At 38.7% G+C, this 18,548-nt stretch overlaps 1 protein-coding gene across 3 annotated transcripts; it reads right to left on the bottom strand.

Moving 5' to 3' along the window:
* Nucleotides 1–569: 569 nt before the first annotated feature.
* Nucleotides 570–18,101, bottom strand: si:ch211-183d21.1. 3 transcript variants are annotated; one of them, XM_041974735.1, is made up of 13 exons: nt 17,695–18,101; nt 16,114–16,971; nt 15,780–15,960; nt 14,898–15,037; nt 11,521–12,086; nt 10,976–11,249; nt 10,646–10,840; nt 9,197–9,380; nt 7,842–7,940; nt 7,254–7,417; nt 4,338–4,431; nt 1,986–2,091; nt 570–1,903 (listed from the first exon to the last, which is right to left on the bottom strand). In XM_041974735.1, exons 2-7 carry the CDS (start codon nt 16,928–16,930, stop codon nt 10,659–10,661), a joined length of 2,160 nt encoding a protein of 719 aa, XP_041830669.1. In that variant the 5' UTR covers nt 16,931–16,971; nt 17,695–18,101; the 3' UTR covers nt 570–1,903; nt 1,986–2,091; nt 4,338–4,431; nt 7,254–7,417; nt 7,842–7,940; nt 9,197–9,380; nt 10,646–10,658. The 3 variants fall into 3 exon arrangements, with proteins under 3 accessions (XP_041830669.1, XP_041830668.1, XP_041830670.1); XM_041974734.1 differs by having other exon boundaries at nt 570–2,091; XM_041974736.1 differs by lacking the exons at nt 570–1,903; nt 1,986–2,091; nt 4,338–4,431; ... (1 more) ...; nt 7,842–7,940; nt 9,197–9,380 and having other exon boundaries at nt 10,652–10,835.
* Between the last annotated feature and the right edge of the window lie 447 nt (nt 18,102–18,548).

Below are 18,548 nucleotides of genomic sequence, written 5' to 3'. Positions count from 1 at the left end.
AGCAGGTTAACAGAGCGAAGAGTGAGAGAGAGAAAAAAGTATGCTATGCACTTGTGAAGGCCATGTGACATCCTCCTAGACCAAAATGACCACGTTGCAGGCTGCACTTTGGAGACAGGTATTCAACTCTGAAGTTGGTGTCAAACCACAGATGCGTGCTAAGATGACAGATACAGAATAAGATTCATCAAAGGGAAATTCAAATGGTACACTTATTTACCAGCAAAACTGTACAGCCCCAAATGCACTTCTCTATACAGTGGGAGTTGACTATGTATGTGTGTATGTATAGCTAGCTAGCTAGCTAAATAGATGCTTGAAAACAAACTCAGAAATAATGATGCATATCAGATAGAGCAGTGACAAAGCAAGCAGTGAAACAGCCACACATTGTGCAAGTATTTTATTTCACCATGTGTACATTGGAATTGAAATGAACGCAAGTTTTAAATTCATGACTTGTGGTTTTAATGCAATCTTTCTTCCTTCCAGTGTTTGTCAAATAGTAACTTCTCTTTTGTAGACAGTGAAACTTTACTGTAGATGCTTTAAGGTGTATGTATAACATCTGCAAGTTCCTGTTTTCTTTTCTTTTCGTTTCTTTTTTTTTTTTTGCCATTTTAAATGGTGATCTGAATCTGTACATTTAAAAAAGGAGAAAAACTGACATACTTCCACCCAGAAGTATCATATTGTGTTCATCTGAAAGAAAAAAAAATTGCAGTTCATTTAAGAGTCAACACACTTGCATGTCACACTGAGTTCAAATTTCCTCATTACACGTTTCCTTTTTTTTAACTTTTTACACAGTCTCACCCTAAATCTAAAAATATACACATTAAAATACATTTCATAATCATTCCTTAAAAAACAAATTAAATGGAAAGGCCTTCTACTGCAAACACAAAAACAGGCTTCATTCCCCAAAATTGTCTGCTTTTACAATAAAAACAAACAAAAACGTTAGATGAAAGCAGCAGCACTGCTGTTTAACTGGTCTGATTTCACAAAGTCAAGTCTGATTGGCATACTTGTTTGGGGAAGGAGCAACATTGTGAATGGGAAAGATCTCAGAGTTCATTAGGCAAGGAATAGTAACTCAGGTGGAACAAAAACAAGATGGGGTTGCACTGTCCATGTGATGAGTAGGGGATCAGCTGATGAAGTATCACACAGGTGAAAGGCACAGAAAATGTGAAACATAAAACAGCTCTGAATACAAAGCAATCTTTCACCTCTAAAAACAAGCACTCCTCATTTGAGAAATTATTTCAGTCTCCCACACCCTTTTCTTCTCATTTTAAATCAGGATGATGTAAACACTTTGCTTTAAGCAAGCACACAAAAGTGGTTAAAGAAACACACACACAAAGTTAGAGACATTCACATTTAAGGGACAATCAAGCCCTTTGCATGACTACAGTCTGAAATGGACAAACAACAAGTTGCAGGACTCATTTTTAAGGATAAATGTAAGCTTAATAATTATCATCTTGATTATAGGCTGATGTTAAAACAGTGCAGAACAAGTTGAGCTTCCTGCATAAATCAAAACCATAGCTATTCAAGGTAATCACATTTAAAGGCTTTATCCAGAGTAACATAAACAAGTCAGGCAAAAAAAAAAAAAAAAAAAAAAAAGAGCATTAAGGACTCAAGTATTTAGAAAAACAAAGAAACAAGAAAATCCCTTATATCTTCTTTTCCAGAACAGGTAGTAACCAGCACTGTTCACAGGGAGAGGTTGCACCTCAATACTTTGCCAGATTTCATGACACTGGAGACATAAAATAGCACTGTCACAAACATTTACAAGTCTTTTGTTTTTTTAATTAGTGGTCTTCTGAAGATGCAGAGAAGGACACTTCCGGTGGCAGTCGTTCCAGAGCTGTCCTGCGATGCCCTACACACATCAAACGAACCTCTGATTATCCCCGTCTCTTGCTTGCTCAGCTGAATCTGCCCATATATACACACTCACGCACACACGAGCTTCCAGATGGAAAGATGTTGATTCAAAGCCTGGATTATAGATCAGAAAGTCCCTCTGCATGTTCACTCAGCTCCATGGTGGAGTAGTCCAAAGGACGCCTGATAACGCAGACGACAACATAAAAAGAAACACATATACAGAAATTTTTAAACCTTCACAATCTGAAAAGCTCAGTTACACTTCAACCTTCAAAACACCACCACAGCAGAAAATTTACCATCATATATAAACCCCATTATTTATTTTTATGTTGTCCATGTCACCATCATCCTTTCCCAGAACAAACCTTAATAAATAACTTTTTAAGTATATTCATGAACTTCTTGTTATTTTTCTGAGTTACATAAACGGATCAAAAGAGAAGCAGGGATTAAGACCTATACCATGCCCACAAAAAATATATATAATAAAAAAATAATGTGTCAAACACTGACCTCTCTTACTAGTAAACAGGTATTACACTTAAAATTCTGATCTTTGATGTGTAAAACATGTCATGTCACACATTTGTAAACTATTGTATAAATCTGAAAATGTGACAGAAATAGAGATTTTAGCTTCAAATCCACCATGATGTCCGCTTATAGTGTGATATATTTCATATACTTTTATTAATACAACTATCCCATTGTCAAAGCATGAAGGACCACAGATTGTGGCAGCGGTTCTCAAACTGGGGTTTGGGACCTCCATGGGGGTTGCAAGATAATTTCACAGGGTTGACAAGATAGTTGTAAAAAATATAAAGCCAACATTTATCAAATAAAGTTGGGATTTTTACCTTGACTGTAAACATTAAACCACTAATGAAGAGATAATGTTATCTTGGGGGTAATGGCTCAAAAAGTTTGAGAACCATCAAAAAAAAAAGGGGGGGACCTTATTGATTCATGCATTTAATATTACTTTTATTTTATTGCAGGCAGTATTAACCATTATGTCATGTTTTGCTGACGTCTGATTAATCAAGGCAATGGCAAGCCAGGCAAATCAGTTCAGTATCATGATCTTCTTCAGCCATGCCTCTACTAGTTGCAGGAAATGGTTTTGTATTGTCTTGTTAAATAATGTTTGGATATTTCTGGTAGAAATGTTGCTCTAAAATTTCAGTGATCACATTTTGTGCAATTTAGACCAATGTTAGAGATAAAATAAAATCATGGTGACATTAGTACAAGATCACATGCTGCTTATTCATATATTTTTCTGTGTTAATTCTGATGGCTAACTGTTTCATAAACTGACAAACAAATAATCTCATTAGGAATAGGTAACAACAGACACGCCACTTTAGAGCATCTCCAGACTGGACCTCACTCAAAAACCAAAACAACAATGTTATCCTCACCATTTGAATTACTTAAGACAAATAATTTCCTACACCTTTAGATTTACCTCCAGCTACCTTCTGTCACAATCCATAAACACAAGGGAGGCAGAGCCGTTAGAAGCCATGTCATCCAACCTCTCTCCATGTTTTACAGAAGATATAATGTTCCAAGGCTTCTCTACACTTTCTTCTTCCCCATACATTTCTGTTACAGGTTGATCTTGTTTCCATCTGTCCAAAAAATTGCTGTTCACCTGGACTGAGTCAGCTTCTTTAGCTGGTTTTTGGTAAAGTCTAAAGTGAACTTTCTATTTTTTTAGGCTGATCAATGGTTTGCAGCTCCTGGTGAACCCTCTGGGTCATGAAATCTTATCTTTTATGGTGGACTTAGATATCAGCTTCACCTACTTTCTGAAGTGTTCTTCCCTTGGGTAGATATTGAAGGGATTTTTTCATCTTTCTATTGGCGTCCAGACCTTTTTGAATTTCCAAGCTTACTAGTGTACTCTCAAGATGTACCAAACCTTTTAATTGTCACTCCTAACATTTCTATCAACTACAACTGCATATTAAATAGTTGTAATTCCTAAACCTTTCCTCCAATTTGGGTGTGAATACCCTCAAATTAAAGCTGCGAGGTCTGCACTTTAAGCCCACATTGGTTTGATAACTATATCTTAAAAATGTTTGGTAAACAGCTAAAATAAACAAACTGGTTTCAGTATCCACTTAAACAGTATGTGGACCTGACTGTAAAACTTTAGATCCTTAGGTTCATACAGAATACAATAAAATAAAATACAAATTAGAGTCCCAGCTGGAATATTGAATTATTCATTAACTTATTTATTAATAAGCATTTTTCCAAAGCATCACAACTTTTACTAATTTGCGTTGCAAATGATGGACAATATCTACACAAACACATGAAAAACTGTTGTGATGGTGCAAAGAAGTTATTAGAAATCAATTCAGTTTGCATATTGACTACAATAAAGAATGTAGCCTGCTCACCTCCTTCTGTAGAAAGAATGTGAACAGAGCAGCTCCAAGTCCCAGCAGCAGGAGCACTGCAACTACCAGCCGATCTGTAACCCCAGGGCTGAAGCTAGGAGGGGTTAAACAAGCATGGGTTACCACTTTTCAACTTAATCATTTAAGCAAAACAATGATGCAGACCCCCCGTAAAGAACCACACAAAAAATACTAAAATCTAACTAAACGTGAAAAAGTAAGCAATTAGTATTTGGATTGTTTCTTTGTTGCAACCATGCTCTTACTTTTTATTCATATAACCTTATTTCACCAAGCAAGATAGATAAAGAACAATTTTTTTACAACAAGGCCTTCTTTGGCAGTAAATTGTATACCACTGGAAAGTTTATTTTCCTTTAAAATTAAGTTCTTTTTTTATTTTTTTGAACATGTGTTTGTTGGGCATGAACAACAGAGTTGAGTATGTGTGGGCTTGCCAATGAAAAACATGCCCCATTTTCTCTGCCGATTACCAATAGATATTCTGCTATTGACTCTTGTTTGGGTTAATTTATTGAATTGGGTGATTAAAGTCTTTCGAGACAAGACAAATTGGCAATTTAACAATTTCATTTAAAAAAAATAAACAGAGACCTCAGTAGCATGTAGGAAATCCAGACACAGTTAAAACAGCCTGGCACCTCCTCCTCATGCTGATCAGCAGTTTGGTCGCACACTGCTGTGGGATGGCATCCCATTTTTCAACGAGCATTTGTCTTGAGTAAGTCAGTGTGTGTGTAATGTGTTGGTCACTGCACAAACAGCACTCCCAAGCCTATCCTGTGTTCAATGGAGTCGAGGACCATACTGAAGGCAGGCCATTCCATCCTCTCCAGTCCCAAATTCTGAAGATAGGCTCTGATAAACACCAGTGTCAAGTGTTGTCATCTTGGAGGACAGAGTAGAGTCCCAGACTGTGGAAATACGGGATTCCCACTGTTTGCAGAATCTCATCTTGACATACTGTATCTCTGCATTGAGATTGTTATCAATAATGACAAGCCTCATTTTTCCAGTAGGGGAAATGCCAACTCACACCATTACACTGCCTCCACCAAAACCCTATCAGAGCAGCAATCAGCATAGCCTCATCTACATCTTCTCCACATTTTGACCAACATTCCAACTGACCACTTTAGCATAGTCCATGCTCACAGGTGCCGCTAATCAGGTACAATCAGGCACCTGATTATAAGAATCTGTGGCACCAGAGGCTCAAAACAAGACCCCCAACAATTTGGGGAGTTTTTATGGGCACAACCCACATACTCAAATCTGCTGCCCATGTCACAATGCAATTTCCTTACATATGTACCACCATTTAAAAGGAAATAAACAGGCCTCACAACAGTTTAAGATTTATTTCCAGGACGTGTCATTACAATAAAGAACTAATCCAGCAACAATCTTTACTTTTTGTGCAACATTTATTAAACTGCACATCATGAGCAGTTTTATAAACAATAGCAAGAGTCCACTGAATTATCACATGTGGATTAACCCAAATTGTGTCTGGTCAGTTACAGGCTCATCCCATTCTATCACTGCAGGATATGCGTCTGTTTCAACCAATACCAGAATGTTTATAAGTGAACTCAAGCAATCTGTGGGGGGATTCAAAGTGGTTCAGCGTACTCTTGCTCAGGAAGTGAAAGGTCAGGCTGCAGGTGTCTAATCCCCTCAGAAAATCACAAATGATGGCAAATTAGCAACACTAACAGCAAGTGGTCTTTTGTATGCAATAATGAGTGGATTAGATATGCTTTTTTTTTTTTAAATGAGAAAATGAGGAACAACAAAAAACCTGGATTTATTTGACCAGTTGTGTATCACAGAAGGGCAGAGAAGCAAAGGCTTATATTTTATAAGAAACAAGTTTTGTTTCACAACTTGTAATTTTTTTTATTAGCTTGTTCATAGCAACAAGCTGAGAAATTTCAACTGATGAAAGCTACACTGCATTGTTACAGATATGCAGTTGCTGCTGCAACTCTTCATCCAACTCATTTCATTTATTTCTTTTTTGACATCTCAAGGTTTTCAGCATGAAGCAGAATGATAAAATTGAAAACTAGTGAGAACAGCTTTTATTCATGTACTGCTTTCTTTGAATTTTAGAAGTTTCAATAGGTCAGATTCTGCCAACATTCATAAGGATTATTAATCTAAATACCTTGAAGCAGCGTGGTGCAGCCTCACACATATTCAAATGCAATTCCCCTTATTTTTACTTAAAAATGATGCAATCTTTCGTCAAGAGTTATTTGATCTGTTTCAATATGGTAATGACAGGTTGCACATCAAGCCTTGCAAGCCTTAAAACCTTAAAAAATCCTTTCTTCCTTCATTTGTTTCCAAAGCCTAAATACTACTACTACTACTACTACTAATAATAATAATAATAATAATAATAATAATAATAATAATAATAATGTTAAAATAATAATATAGTGCTTTTATTACAAATGATGTGAGTTCTACTTTGACCTTTCAAAACTAAATCTGTTTCTCATCTTTTAAATAAATCTGTGAAAATTAAAAAAAAAGAAGGAAAAACGAAATAACAATGCTATAGAGACTTGGATTTTTTTAAAAGGTTTTTTTTTTTTAAAAAGAAATTAATGAAATAACACATAGAAATGTACAGATATATCTGTGCTAATGTGTCTTTACACAGATTTTTGTAAAACTGTAATGGAATTTTATAAATGTAGTTTGTGTGTGACCTTTGAGAGTTTTTACTCACTGACTGAAGCCCCCCACTGGCTGAACATCAATGTAGCTAATTTGTACCTTTTTATCTAACGATACAGAAGAATATGCAGCATTCTTTGTAAGCATAAACCCTCTATGTTGTGCTGGTGAGCTGGAGAAATTCATCAAGAAGCGCCTAACCTGTGCCTGTGTAGCGATCGGTCGTGGGAGACAAACAGGCGTCTGCCTGATCAGGAGAAGGATTTGTGTGTGATGTCTGGATGATGAGGGCCTTCTGGTAGTCTGACAGCGCCTGGATATTTCCCCACACTCGCAGCCACCCAGACATGCATGAAAGTTGGCTCCTTGAAAAGATACAGAAAAACACTTGAACTGAACCGTTAAGGACATACTGTCATTTTATATTTTGTAAATGTCAACTGAAAGAAAAAACATTACAACTGAACAGCACAATTTATGAAGGTTCTAGACAGTATATAATGAAAATAATATGTGAAAACTGTATGTGAGATGGTACTGTGTGCAGTTGATTTCTCACTATATAGGCAAGTTTCTGCTGTGTGAAGTGTTGGGGTTGCCATGGCATCCACCTTCCAGTGAGTGAGAACATACCTTCTCTATCATTAAGAAATCTGAGCTGTTTATTTAGAATGATAATGTCAAATGTGATCTGGACTCAGATAACAATGATATGCTCCTGGTAGCCATGTCAGAAGTTTGTCGTTCTTCCAATAAAAATAAAAAAAAGCAGAACTGAAGGCATCTTACCTTGGAGGTACAGCGCAGAGATCCACAGTGACCACCCTCTGCTCCAAGTAGCGGGCCACCTCAGCGACCTTTTTTTCCATGAATTAGACTGTATGCAGTCTGGAATAAACAGAAGTGACTTTCAGATTTTTGATGATTTATTATATTACAATGAACAATACAATATTTACAATAATAAATTCCTCCCTATTTTAAAAATGGAAAAAAATGACAAAAGAAAAAGACGAAAAAAGACCCTTCACATTAATCCTAAGGAGCTTCTTCTAACTGCAACAATCTAAACTCTTATCTATATAAATAACTGCAAACTAGATTCATGAGGGACAGTTGGGAGACCAAAAATTAATATGTGGGAAAATACCAACTTGCTTATAGAGAGATTAATAACTGAAGGTTAAAATCCTAATCATGAAATTAAGGTCGAGTGTTCTTCAAACTAAGCAAAGCCATCAGTAGTGTAAATATTTAACGTGCTGGAGGCAACTGGCTGAAATTATGGAATCTAGCTGAACTTATGAAAAAAGTAATTGAAATGGCATTAACCCCCCATTTTGTGATTAAAAGTTGGTGTTGGTTAATGCGACAGAGATATCATCTGTATTTGATAATGCAGTGATTTAGAATTAATGTATTTAGCTGGTCATCTCCCATATATGCCTACAGACGAAAGGGAGAGAGAAGGGTCCACATTGCTGGAATCATCTAAGCTGCTGGAAGTGGTTGATTCTTGCAATGAGGACACCTGACACATCTTCCCTTTCTTACTGTTATTGTTGTTGTTCTCAAACGGTGTTAGTCTCCTTGTTACTTTATTAAAACTAGCCAATGACTTTGTGCCTAATGTTACAATGGACACATAGAACATAATGTGTTTAAGTTATCGTGACATTTTATGATTACACACACAGATTTCTTATACAAACACACACAACTTGCAAATATTTCGAGATTATTTTTTTAGCACTGAAAGAGCATAAATAGCAATGGAGTCTCATTATGATGATTTAGTACCTCTATAAAATAGCTGTTAAATAAATGAAAATGATATTCAAAAGTACACCTAATTAAATAAAAAAGCTAGTTCCTGGATGGGAGGGCCTGGTTTGTGAATAGGTGGACCATGCCCACTGGGCCACCCATAGCACCGAGTCTGGCACTTAGGAGTTTAGATGAAAAGTATGTGATAAATCTGCACCAACGTATGTGCATGCTTTTACTTCTATGTGAAATAAAGCAGCTTCATGCCAACACATCTCTGCTTACACTCTCCTTTAAGCTTATTTTCTTGTCTTAAATAGACAAAACATGTCACATTCTACCTATTTTAGTTTGGTAAATATACTTGTAAATATTACCTCCTGACTGCTCTTGCCAGTCTTTAGACAGGGGTCCGAGGCAAGGTCGATTTGACTTGAGAAGGCTGAACTTGGGCAGAGGTTGGTGCTGTAAGGTGTGGGAGATGAGCTTGTCCAGGAGGAGGGGCTCCTGATGTCACAGCATGAACACCGGCTGAGTGAGACGGGACCAGCTTCCACTGACCTGCACACACAGTTCATGCAGCTTATGATAAACACAAAATTATTGACAGTGATATAATCAAACACACAAATCTGATGTTTATGTATATATGTATAACTAAAAATTCTGCCTGTGTATCATAAAGCAGGCATGTACATGAATTAATGACAATCTCATAAATGAATCAGACAGCCACAACACTAAACACACTAGTCAAACATTGTGTAAATTTGCAATGTGCCTGCAAAACAGCCCTGGCCTGTCGGGGCATGTCATTGTGTTGCCAGGTGGAGCATCTGGATCAGACTGTTTTTAGGACAATTTCCCACAGGATGCTTGATCACAATTGAGATCATGGGAATTTAGAGGCAATTAAACACCTTCAACTCTTTCTCATGTCCCTCAAATGCTGTGTTCAGAACAAATGTAAAGTGAAAGCATTTTTTACCCTGCAGACAGGGGTCACTGCCATCAGCATATACCACTGCTCAGAAGGTATGCATGTTGTGTGCAACAATGTTCAAGTTAGTGGTACATTTTAAAACAACATCCATATTAATGCTAATACTAACCAGAACATCACATCACCTACCACATACAAGAAATTTGATTCAAAAGAACTCAGTTTTTTTTTCTATGGTTCCAGTTCTTTAGAATCCACATGTGCATTGTATGCACCTTCAGTGATGGCAAATACTTTCCCTCTGAGTAGTCTATGCAGCCTCGTATGCTGCAAGCTACCACTCATTGTATTCTGACATCTTTCTAGCATTAGCTTATCAGCAGTTTGTGGTTCTTCTATTACTTTCCCCTACACATGAGTTAAACTCAAGTACTCATGACCCCGTCAATCAGTGGTTGTCCTTCTTTAGGCCACTTTTTGTTGGTATTCTCACCTAGATGTACATTCTTCACATTAGCCTCTTGTGCAGTTTGACCAAGAACTTTCAGCTGGCTATTTTTTCCCCAGTACATCTGCTTCAAGATCTAACTGTGTAGTTGTTGCCTAACATATCCAAGGGATGCCACATCATCTTCAAAACTATAATGATTAAATATCTAAGGTTTTTAAATGGGAACTTGACCTAAAACGTTAAGCAATCGTGATTCAAATCTGAAAAAGAAATCAAGACCTTATATCCAGATTTCAGTCAATATTATTCACCTGGTGAGTATAATTACACTAAATCTACTGAACTTTTTTTTTTTTTTTTAAAACACATTTTATCTTTAACTGATTAAAACATTTAAAGTGATTCATTTTTTTTGGCTCAGTTTTTGTTTACCCGAGAGCTGGAATCACTTGTCTCCCCTAGTGGTGGATAGTGAAGAAAGGAGCTTCGGGTGTTCACTGAACACCAGCACATCTCTGAGGCTGGAATTGGTCAGAGCAGTGCCGGCTCTACACACACTGAACAGATCATAGCACAGGACCACTGCTCCTCGTGCTGGCACCGTGGAGCCTTCTGGGAAAGTCTGATCTATCCAGAGGAGAGATGAGTTGAAGGAGCATATAGAGGGTACACAGTAAAAAGAAAATAGATATAGGCACAAAATTTAAGCAGGAGACGGTGAATATTTTGCATCGTTGGAGTCGGATCTTCCGCTCCTCTCACCTGCTCCAGTGACATTTCCAACGATGTAAAACCCATCATGGTTGAGCAAGCCATTTAAAGGAAGTGCAATGACGGTCCCACTGCGCTCCTGGTCAAACACAGAGAGTACCAAACCCTGCAAATCTGTCTTCGGTGGTCCATAAAGCTCCACAAAGGCCCTCTGCTGGCTGTGATTGGTCCAGTAGCCACTAGCTACCTCGCTGATGACAACACCCTCAGGGGCTGGAGGAGGGCGGGGGCAACTGTTTTCCCTCAGAGGAGTGGGTGGAGCCACCTACAATGATCATTGCAAGTTTTTTGTAGTACAGAATTAACTGCGATAACATAATTTTTAAGTTAACCTGAGGAAAAATTTATGGAATATGCTTTGTAAAGAGTTTCATACTGGAGAATGTGAAGGAATAAATAAGCAGCTATGTTTGTGATGGTTCAATATTACAAGAGTAGAAAGCACATGTATAATTCAGGTTACAGTTTAAAATTACTTTACGCATCAGAAATCATTGTTTCATTTTCTGAACATGCCCTTATTCCCCTTCACTCACAGAAAAGGCAGACAGGTCATAGGGGTACAGGCCTCTACACCGGCTGAGGGATTCATCCCCAGGCAGAACACCTGGATCTTCCAGCAGTGGCAGCTGTCCTGGAGTCAGAGCTTTACTCAGCTCCTGTGCCTCCTTATCTGATCCCCTCTGTCGGTACACCACTGCATCCAGCAGGCCTTTGGTAGGGATCCCCCTCTGGGTAGCTGAAGGTGGGCCGAAAGGGCTGCGATAGAGCGCCACAGCATCTGGACCATTCTGGATGGTGTTGGGAGGCAGGCGAAGTGATGGAGCTGGCACCAACCTGTCACTGCCCAGCAGAAAATAACCTTTGGCAGTGGTAAAGTGTCCACTCAGGCTGATCTCCCTGTAAGGTTTGTTGTTGTGTGCACTAAACAGCAGAATCCAGATTCCCTGCAGAGACACTCTGCGACCTGATGGGTGCCAGAGCTCGATGTACTCGCCATCTTCAGCTGCGCCGGGTGTATCAGTGTTCAGCTCATTGATCAAAAAGTCACTATTTCCCCAAGGTGGAAGGTGAGGTGGTGAATCAGTACCGCCTGGAGTCACTAAAGCATAATGACAAGAATTAACTGGGTCAAGAGTTCTGATACTGAGGACAGGAAATGTAAAATATTACAGATAAAATATTAAAGCTGAGATAATTTAGTCATTCTTAAAATCTCTTTCAAGCTTGACTGATATCAACTGGATCATATGAAAGTTTATCAGACTGAATCTGCTTGATGCAGCAACGTCAAACCTTCAAAATACCACTCATTGCACAATTTAATCAAGTATTTTATGAAACATAAAGCTGCATTTCTCATTTGTTTCATACATATACAACAGTACATTATAATAAGAAATAAAAAGGCTAAATTGTAATCAAATGCCATCCTGTTTACTTGTGCTCCTCATGCACATTCAACAAGTTGATCATCTTTGCTGATCACAAGAAGTAGTCTAATTAACAGCAATGATGAAAGATAACTGGCCTTTAGAACCAACATCCATTCACTCAATACCAGTGTGACTAATAAGCGGATTGTAGAAATTTGGAGAAGACACACAATGGACTGCTGCCTTCTTAACATCACAGAGACTCCAGCAGAGAGCGTGAGCAACAACAAACAGCTACTCAAAGAATTTGGCCACCACAAGATGGTATAAAAGTCTACAAAAAAATGTATTTAATCCAATCAGAACATATCGTGACATGGTTCCCACAGTGAAAAGCTCCTTAGGGGCAATGTGGTTGGAGCGCAGCAGCACATTAATCTTCTCTTTTTTCCACTAGGGTGTAGTGAACATTTCATGCATGCACCACAGACAGCTTGCTGGATAGATGCTTGTACAACAAAGCAGGTTTAACATATCCAGGGTATCTTTAAGGGATCTAGCTTAATAAAGATCTCACTAAGCCATACTACGATGCTGGTTATCACTGTCGACCCAGGTTCTGTGTTAATATAAAACAGATTGGCTACAGATCTGAGAAGCAGTACAGCTGCTGCAGCCAAAGAAGGAAGATGAAAAAAACATACAGACGATGCGAGAATGTTAATTAATAAGCCGATCCAAATTACTGCTATATCATTAATGAGTAAATCTAACAATTTTGCATGCCATTAAATGGGTGTTAAAAGTACTTCCTTGCACCTAATAAAGAACATAAATGTAAATAAAACCATTCAGTCATCCAGACTCAGAAAATTCCATATAAAGCATTGAAGTTGTCCACTGATTTTAACTAATTTTAAGATTTTATAATACAAATGTTGAGTATGAATATGAATCTACAGAGATCATCTGATGCAGGTTGTTGCGTTGGATAAGCTGCTCTGTTTTAGGTTACATAAGCATCCCCCTCAGCTGACACATCTTTCATAAAGATGAAGATCAGGGAAAGTCTGTCTTTGATTAGAAGCAGCGCTTTTATATCCTCTGGAGCAAATTAGATTTCCAGCATAAGCTTCCATGGTGATACAACCCAGTATGAAGTTAACCAGCTTTATACTGACAATCCACAGCAGAATCTGAGATTACCTCATTAAACCACAAGCCGTGCTACATAGCAGGTCCATGTTCTGCCTCGCATCCCTACAGGACGTGTACACATTCAGCAGCGCAGAACAAGGCGGATAGCCGGGGGCCCAAATCACCCAGATCATGGCCTGTTTTCTGTGTTTCCATCAGGAAGCCTGCAGCCTGAGGGCCTGCATAGAGACTCAATACGAGCTTCTCCCCACAGGCCATCTGGGTGCTCAATGAGAACACTGCTTCAGGCTGCCCTCTACTCCATCCACAAACACCACAAATACAAGATAAAAACTGTCATGTCATATTCAGTCAGACCAACTCAAAGATATTCTGTTTCTAACAACAAGTAAATACTTGGCTTGACTTACTAAATATTTTCTTTTTCCTTTTTATCATCTTTTCTAATTCCTTCCGTCAGATTATATAAAACCTAATAAGGGTCATACTTTATCTCAAAAAGATCTGAGTTTGCTGCCGTCTTTCTATACAAACTATAGCCTTATATGGTATAACCATGCCGTCATAGTAAAGCAAGTGGGATCTTTTTTTCTTAATAAAACACTTCCATATGGCAAACCACTAAATTTCATTCATTTTAATATGAGTGAAAGTACAACATATTTCTTTCTAGGAGCAGCATACACTACCGTTCAAAAGTTTGGGGTCACTTCCCTATTGAATCCCATGGCAAAGTGACCCCAAACTTTTGAACGATAGTGTAAATCACTAACTTTCACTTCTATATTGTGCAACACTTGTTTCAGCCACTTAACTTTTCCTGTGTTGCCTTGATGGTGGATGATGAAGCCTGTTACGTCTGATGTCAGCATATTGTTGAGGGACAGAAATCCCCTAGCATGAAAAAACCAAGTGTCTCGGAGTAATGCTTTACCATGGTAATGAAAAAATATTTTTAGATTCTTCTGCTTGTTACTTTCTCTAATTCCTGTTGTTTTTTTTTTTTACCATTTCATGCACCATTAACATTTAATAAAATGTAAATGTAAACAAGATAATGGCGCAAACTTAAATCAATAATATGTAGTTTCAACAGGATTATGAGGACAAGCATGCACTGAGTTTGATAACATATAGTATTTAATGCAGAGGCTTTCGGCCTCAAAAGCTGACTTGCCATATGGCTCCATGCTATTCAAGAAATGACAGATAGCTTTATAGCTGATATCTCCAAAACTTGGCAACGCACACCAAAAATACTGTATCTAGATGAACCAACAGTCCAGGAGAAAATATATACATTTGAGGTGCCCTCCATATAGGTGCACAGGGAAGGTCTAAATGGATTTGTTATGCATGAATGGCATTCAAAAACTTACCAAAGCTGTGAGGGCAGATCGTTGGCCAGGGGCATTGGTTGGGCTGCCCAGGAGTTTGCGGGGCCTCCCAGAAGATGCCAGGATCTCTGGTCCAAGTAGCCACACCACAGCGGCTGAGATAGAAGCCTCCCTCTCGTAGACTGATGGCATGATGAAATCAATAGGAAACAACAGAAATTATCTTTATCTTGTTTTTATTATGATCTTATTTTATATTTCACATTATTTCACTGTTAGCTCATGTTTATGTCTTTATGTTTTCTTAGTGTTCAGCACTTTGGTTAGTACCTGCTGTTTTTAAATAAACTTGGCTTGGCTTAACCATATTGTGATCTACTGGCTAGATAACATTAAATTCAGCTTGTGCAGATTGGTGCATTCCAATTTTAAATAGCTGGCAGACAAATTTACCCCCTTAATGCTGTTCACTAATAAATCTTTGTATTAAAATAAGCTAATTTAGGTGGTGATTCATCATGGATTGGCATATTAGTGTCTGGAAAGTTTATTCAAAGCAACACTGCAATGACGAACAGTCACATATAGCAAAAAATAAAACTGTCCACATTTTTACAGGAAGGTGTTAATAAAGCTGTGGTCAAATTTTTTAAGTGAGTCCCTGCACGTCAGAGGCCAATTATGACCTTGGCTAAACCGTGCGAACCAAAGCGGAACTGAAGTGACAAGCTCAGCCTCTAATTCCACATAAATGCTCTTTATGTGTTGCTCAACACTCAAAACTACAAAAATAACTGAACAATACTAACATTTGGATGTTAACCAAAGAGGAAATGATTTTCTTAAATACACCCTTCTAATAAGGTTTGTTTGAGACTGTATATATAAAAAAAAAAACAACAACAAAAAAAAAAACATTCTTGCCTGTTACTAAGCTGGTATGGCTGCCTGCCGGGGATGAGAGTTTCCGTAAGGTTGGCACTTGGCTTTTTACCAGGTCCGGCAAACACAAATGCATCTAGAGGCTGAATCTGGCTCAGTGGACTTCCCACTGAGAAGTCTGTAGCTCTGCCGCTGTAAATAGCCACAGCACCAGACTCATCTCCTGAGAGAAAAAAACGAGGGGATAAAACATTTACAATTACATCAATCCACGGATTCAAAAGTAAATAAACTAAAAGAAAAAGTCTATTTAATCTAAATATAATTCAACATTTAATTTTAAATGCAGGCAAATTACTCTATCGAGAGCACTGACCTTTCATGAATTTCTTGTCTATGGTCACAGAGATCAATCCATTTGTGGAGGTGTCCACATCCACACTGACACTGACCTTGTCTGTTTTCCCATCTAAAACAACTAGTGCTAGAGGACCTGCAGCTGGAGCCTCTGTCAGCTCCACAAACCCATCCACCTGTCCTCCACCCAGCTTCAGCTCAGTAATCAAAGGAGTGGTTGGGGCAGCAGCAGGTGGGGTGCAGTTGTTTCGCTGTCCCGGTGAGGGCGAGGACACCTGAAAGCCCCACTGATCTTCCGAGAGCAGACACCTCTCAATTGACTCGTCTCCCTCGAGCGCAGCCTCATCCTCTACAAAAGCTGGCACCCCAGGAGTCAGGATTTCAGCCAGGAACTCTGCACCTCCAGTGCGACGAGTCATGTAGACGACTGCATCCACCTGCCCGACCGCAGTGACGTTCATCCTCTCACTGTAGCGAGCAGCAGATGAGTGGTAGAGGACGATGGCATCTGGGCCATTCTGGACAGTATTAGGTGGCAGGAGGATGGCTGGTTTGGGCAGCATCTCCACCGAACCCACCAGGAAGAAACCTCTATCATCTGTAGTGTGGCTTTTGAGGTCAAGCACCTTGTAGGCTATATTTCCATTACCATTATAGAACACAAGAGTGTAGCCATCCAGCGAGGCCCGCTTTCCACTAGTGTGATACAACTCCACAAATTCTGTGGTGTCCAGTCTTGGGTTGTCAGCATTGATCTCGCTGATGATGAGGCAGGGGTCACCACTGACTACCACCACCAAGCAGAGACAGACAACAGTGGTCAAACTGACTAACATCTTTTGCAGCTTCTTCAAAATGACTCAATAGCAGGAAGCTTCTGAAAAAAAGAAATAATAATAATAATAATAATAATAATAATAATAATAATAATAATACCAGTTGCATTCTTCAGCAAATGGAAATAACTTGGTGACTCAACTCAAATAGTGCTTTCATTTCAACCATCCTGTGTCAGGCTGTATAAAAAGGCTTCTCACTATGATCTAATTTTATCTATATCTATTTTGTAGTTCAGCTTTATGAGGAAAAACATGATGAATGAGTCCTCTATGGGTCCATTTTTTTTTGTATGTTGGCATTGGGAATGCGAGTCCTCTGCATGAGTCATGACATGTTGCGAAACACACAAACAGATGGAAACTGAATGAAATCACGAAAAGCTTCAGATTTCATTTAATCAAAACTAAAGGCCGCATGGACAAACTGAATTAAATAAATAAAACTGTATGTTTTCGAGGATTTAGTTTAGCATATATGATGCAATTAAAAAACCCAGGTAGTTTCAAAATACCCCCCAAAATCTTCCCAATCTCCCCAAAATCAATCTAAAAGTGGATACACTGGTCTTCACAACAGTCAGTCTTATTGTGGGGATATATAGTTGGGCTCTGCTCCGGAATTATCTCCGTCTTCGACAGTTATTCCAGTCACGGCTGGGCTGCTATGCATGCATCTTTCCGTCGGAAAATAAATAAATAAAAAGGCTGTCAATCTGCTTTCTTGCACCACACTTAAGGTCCCAAAAGGCGTCGCGACTTACCGTGTTTCCTCGGTTCCTGTCGGTGAGATATCACTTGCTGGACTGTCCAAAGTTGTCAGTTGAATGTTAAATCGTCAGCAGCTTGAAATATTACTGGTAAAGTTTGCTCTCTGTCCTTCGTCGCTCCCGTCATTCACAAAGCAGCACTTTCTCTCTCCCCCCCTCGTACTGTGGGCGGTCACTGACTGAGGGGGATGATGCCTGCTAGAAGAGATCCTTTCCTTTTTTCCCTTCTGCGACTCAGTTCCCCATTCAGTCATTCGCAGCTCCAGACAAAATTAAATCATTGAAACGCAGCGACTTCTAAAGTTCATCAACTATGGATTTATACCGTTAAAATATGCTGAGTTTTTGCACTGCAAAATGATTACAAGCGAGTTCATCTGGAGACGCCTTCCAAGACCTGAAGGGGGGCCCCTGACCCCACTTTGTGAACTAGAGAAGAGTGGGTTTCAGTAACACTTTAATCATGGTCGAAGCCCCGCCTAGTTTCACGCTACAGTGTCTGTTCCGGTCAAATATGACATTTACAAGACTGTCATTTAATTGGACTTTAACTGGACCCTTACCTTTTATACTCTACAGTCATATAACTTAAACTCTTATTTTGACTGTTATATGGGGCATTCACGAGGACAGTATAGAAGAAACCAATCACAGTTGGTGTAACTGTTATTCAAAATGTATTGACTATTATGATTATTTAATAGTGTATGAGTATCCCCCCCCAATATGTTATAGGCTAGAGCCCCCCTCCCCCATTCACCTTAACTGGAATTTTAATATTTAAAAAGTATGCTTTGTCCTATATTAGATGCTTTCTAAAGAGAGATTTTGTGTTTATTGTCATTATT

This window comes from Melanotaenia boesemani, chromosome 21 (genome assembly GCF_017639745.1).
Source record: "Melanotaenia boesemani isolate fMelBoe1 chromosome 21, fMelBoe1.pri, whole genome shotgun sequence".
NCBI lineage: Eukaryota > Metazoa > Chordata > Actinopteri > Atheriniformes > Melanotaeniidae > Melanotaenia > Melanotaenia boesemani.
Note: the sequence above shows the minus strand (reverse complement) of the source record. Positions and strands in the feature narration are given on the sequence as shown.

Bases quoted from the DNA above. Each gene is read 5' to 3' on its own strand.
- si:ch211-183d21.1 (XM_041974734.1), bottom strand. From the start codon at position 16,930: ATGTTAGTCAGTTTGACCACTGTTGTCTGTCTCTGCTTGGTGGTGGTA. The intron at 15,961-16,113 runs GTCAGTGCTCTC...TTTTTCTCTCAG, and splicing joins AGACAAGAAATTCATGAAAG to GAGATGAGTCTGGTGCTGTG. The intron at 15,038-15,779 runs GCAAGAATGTTT...TCATGCCATCAG, and splicing joins CCATACCAGCTTAGTAACAG to TCTACGAGAGGGAGGCTTCT.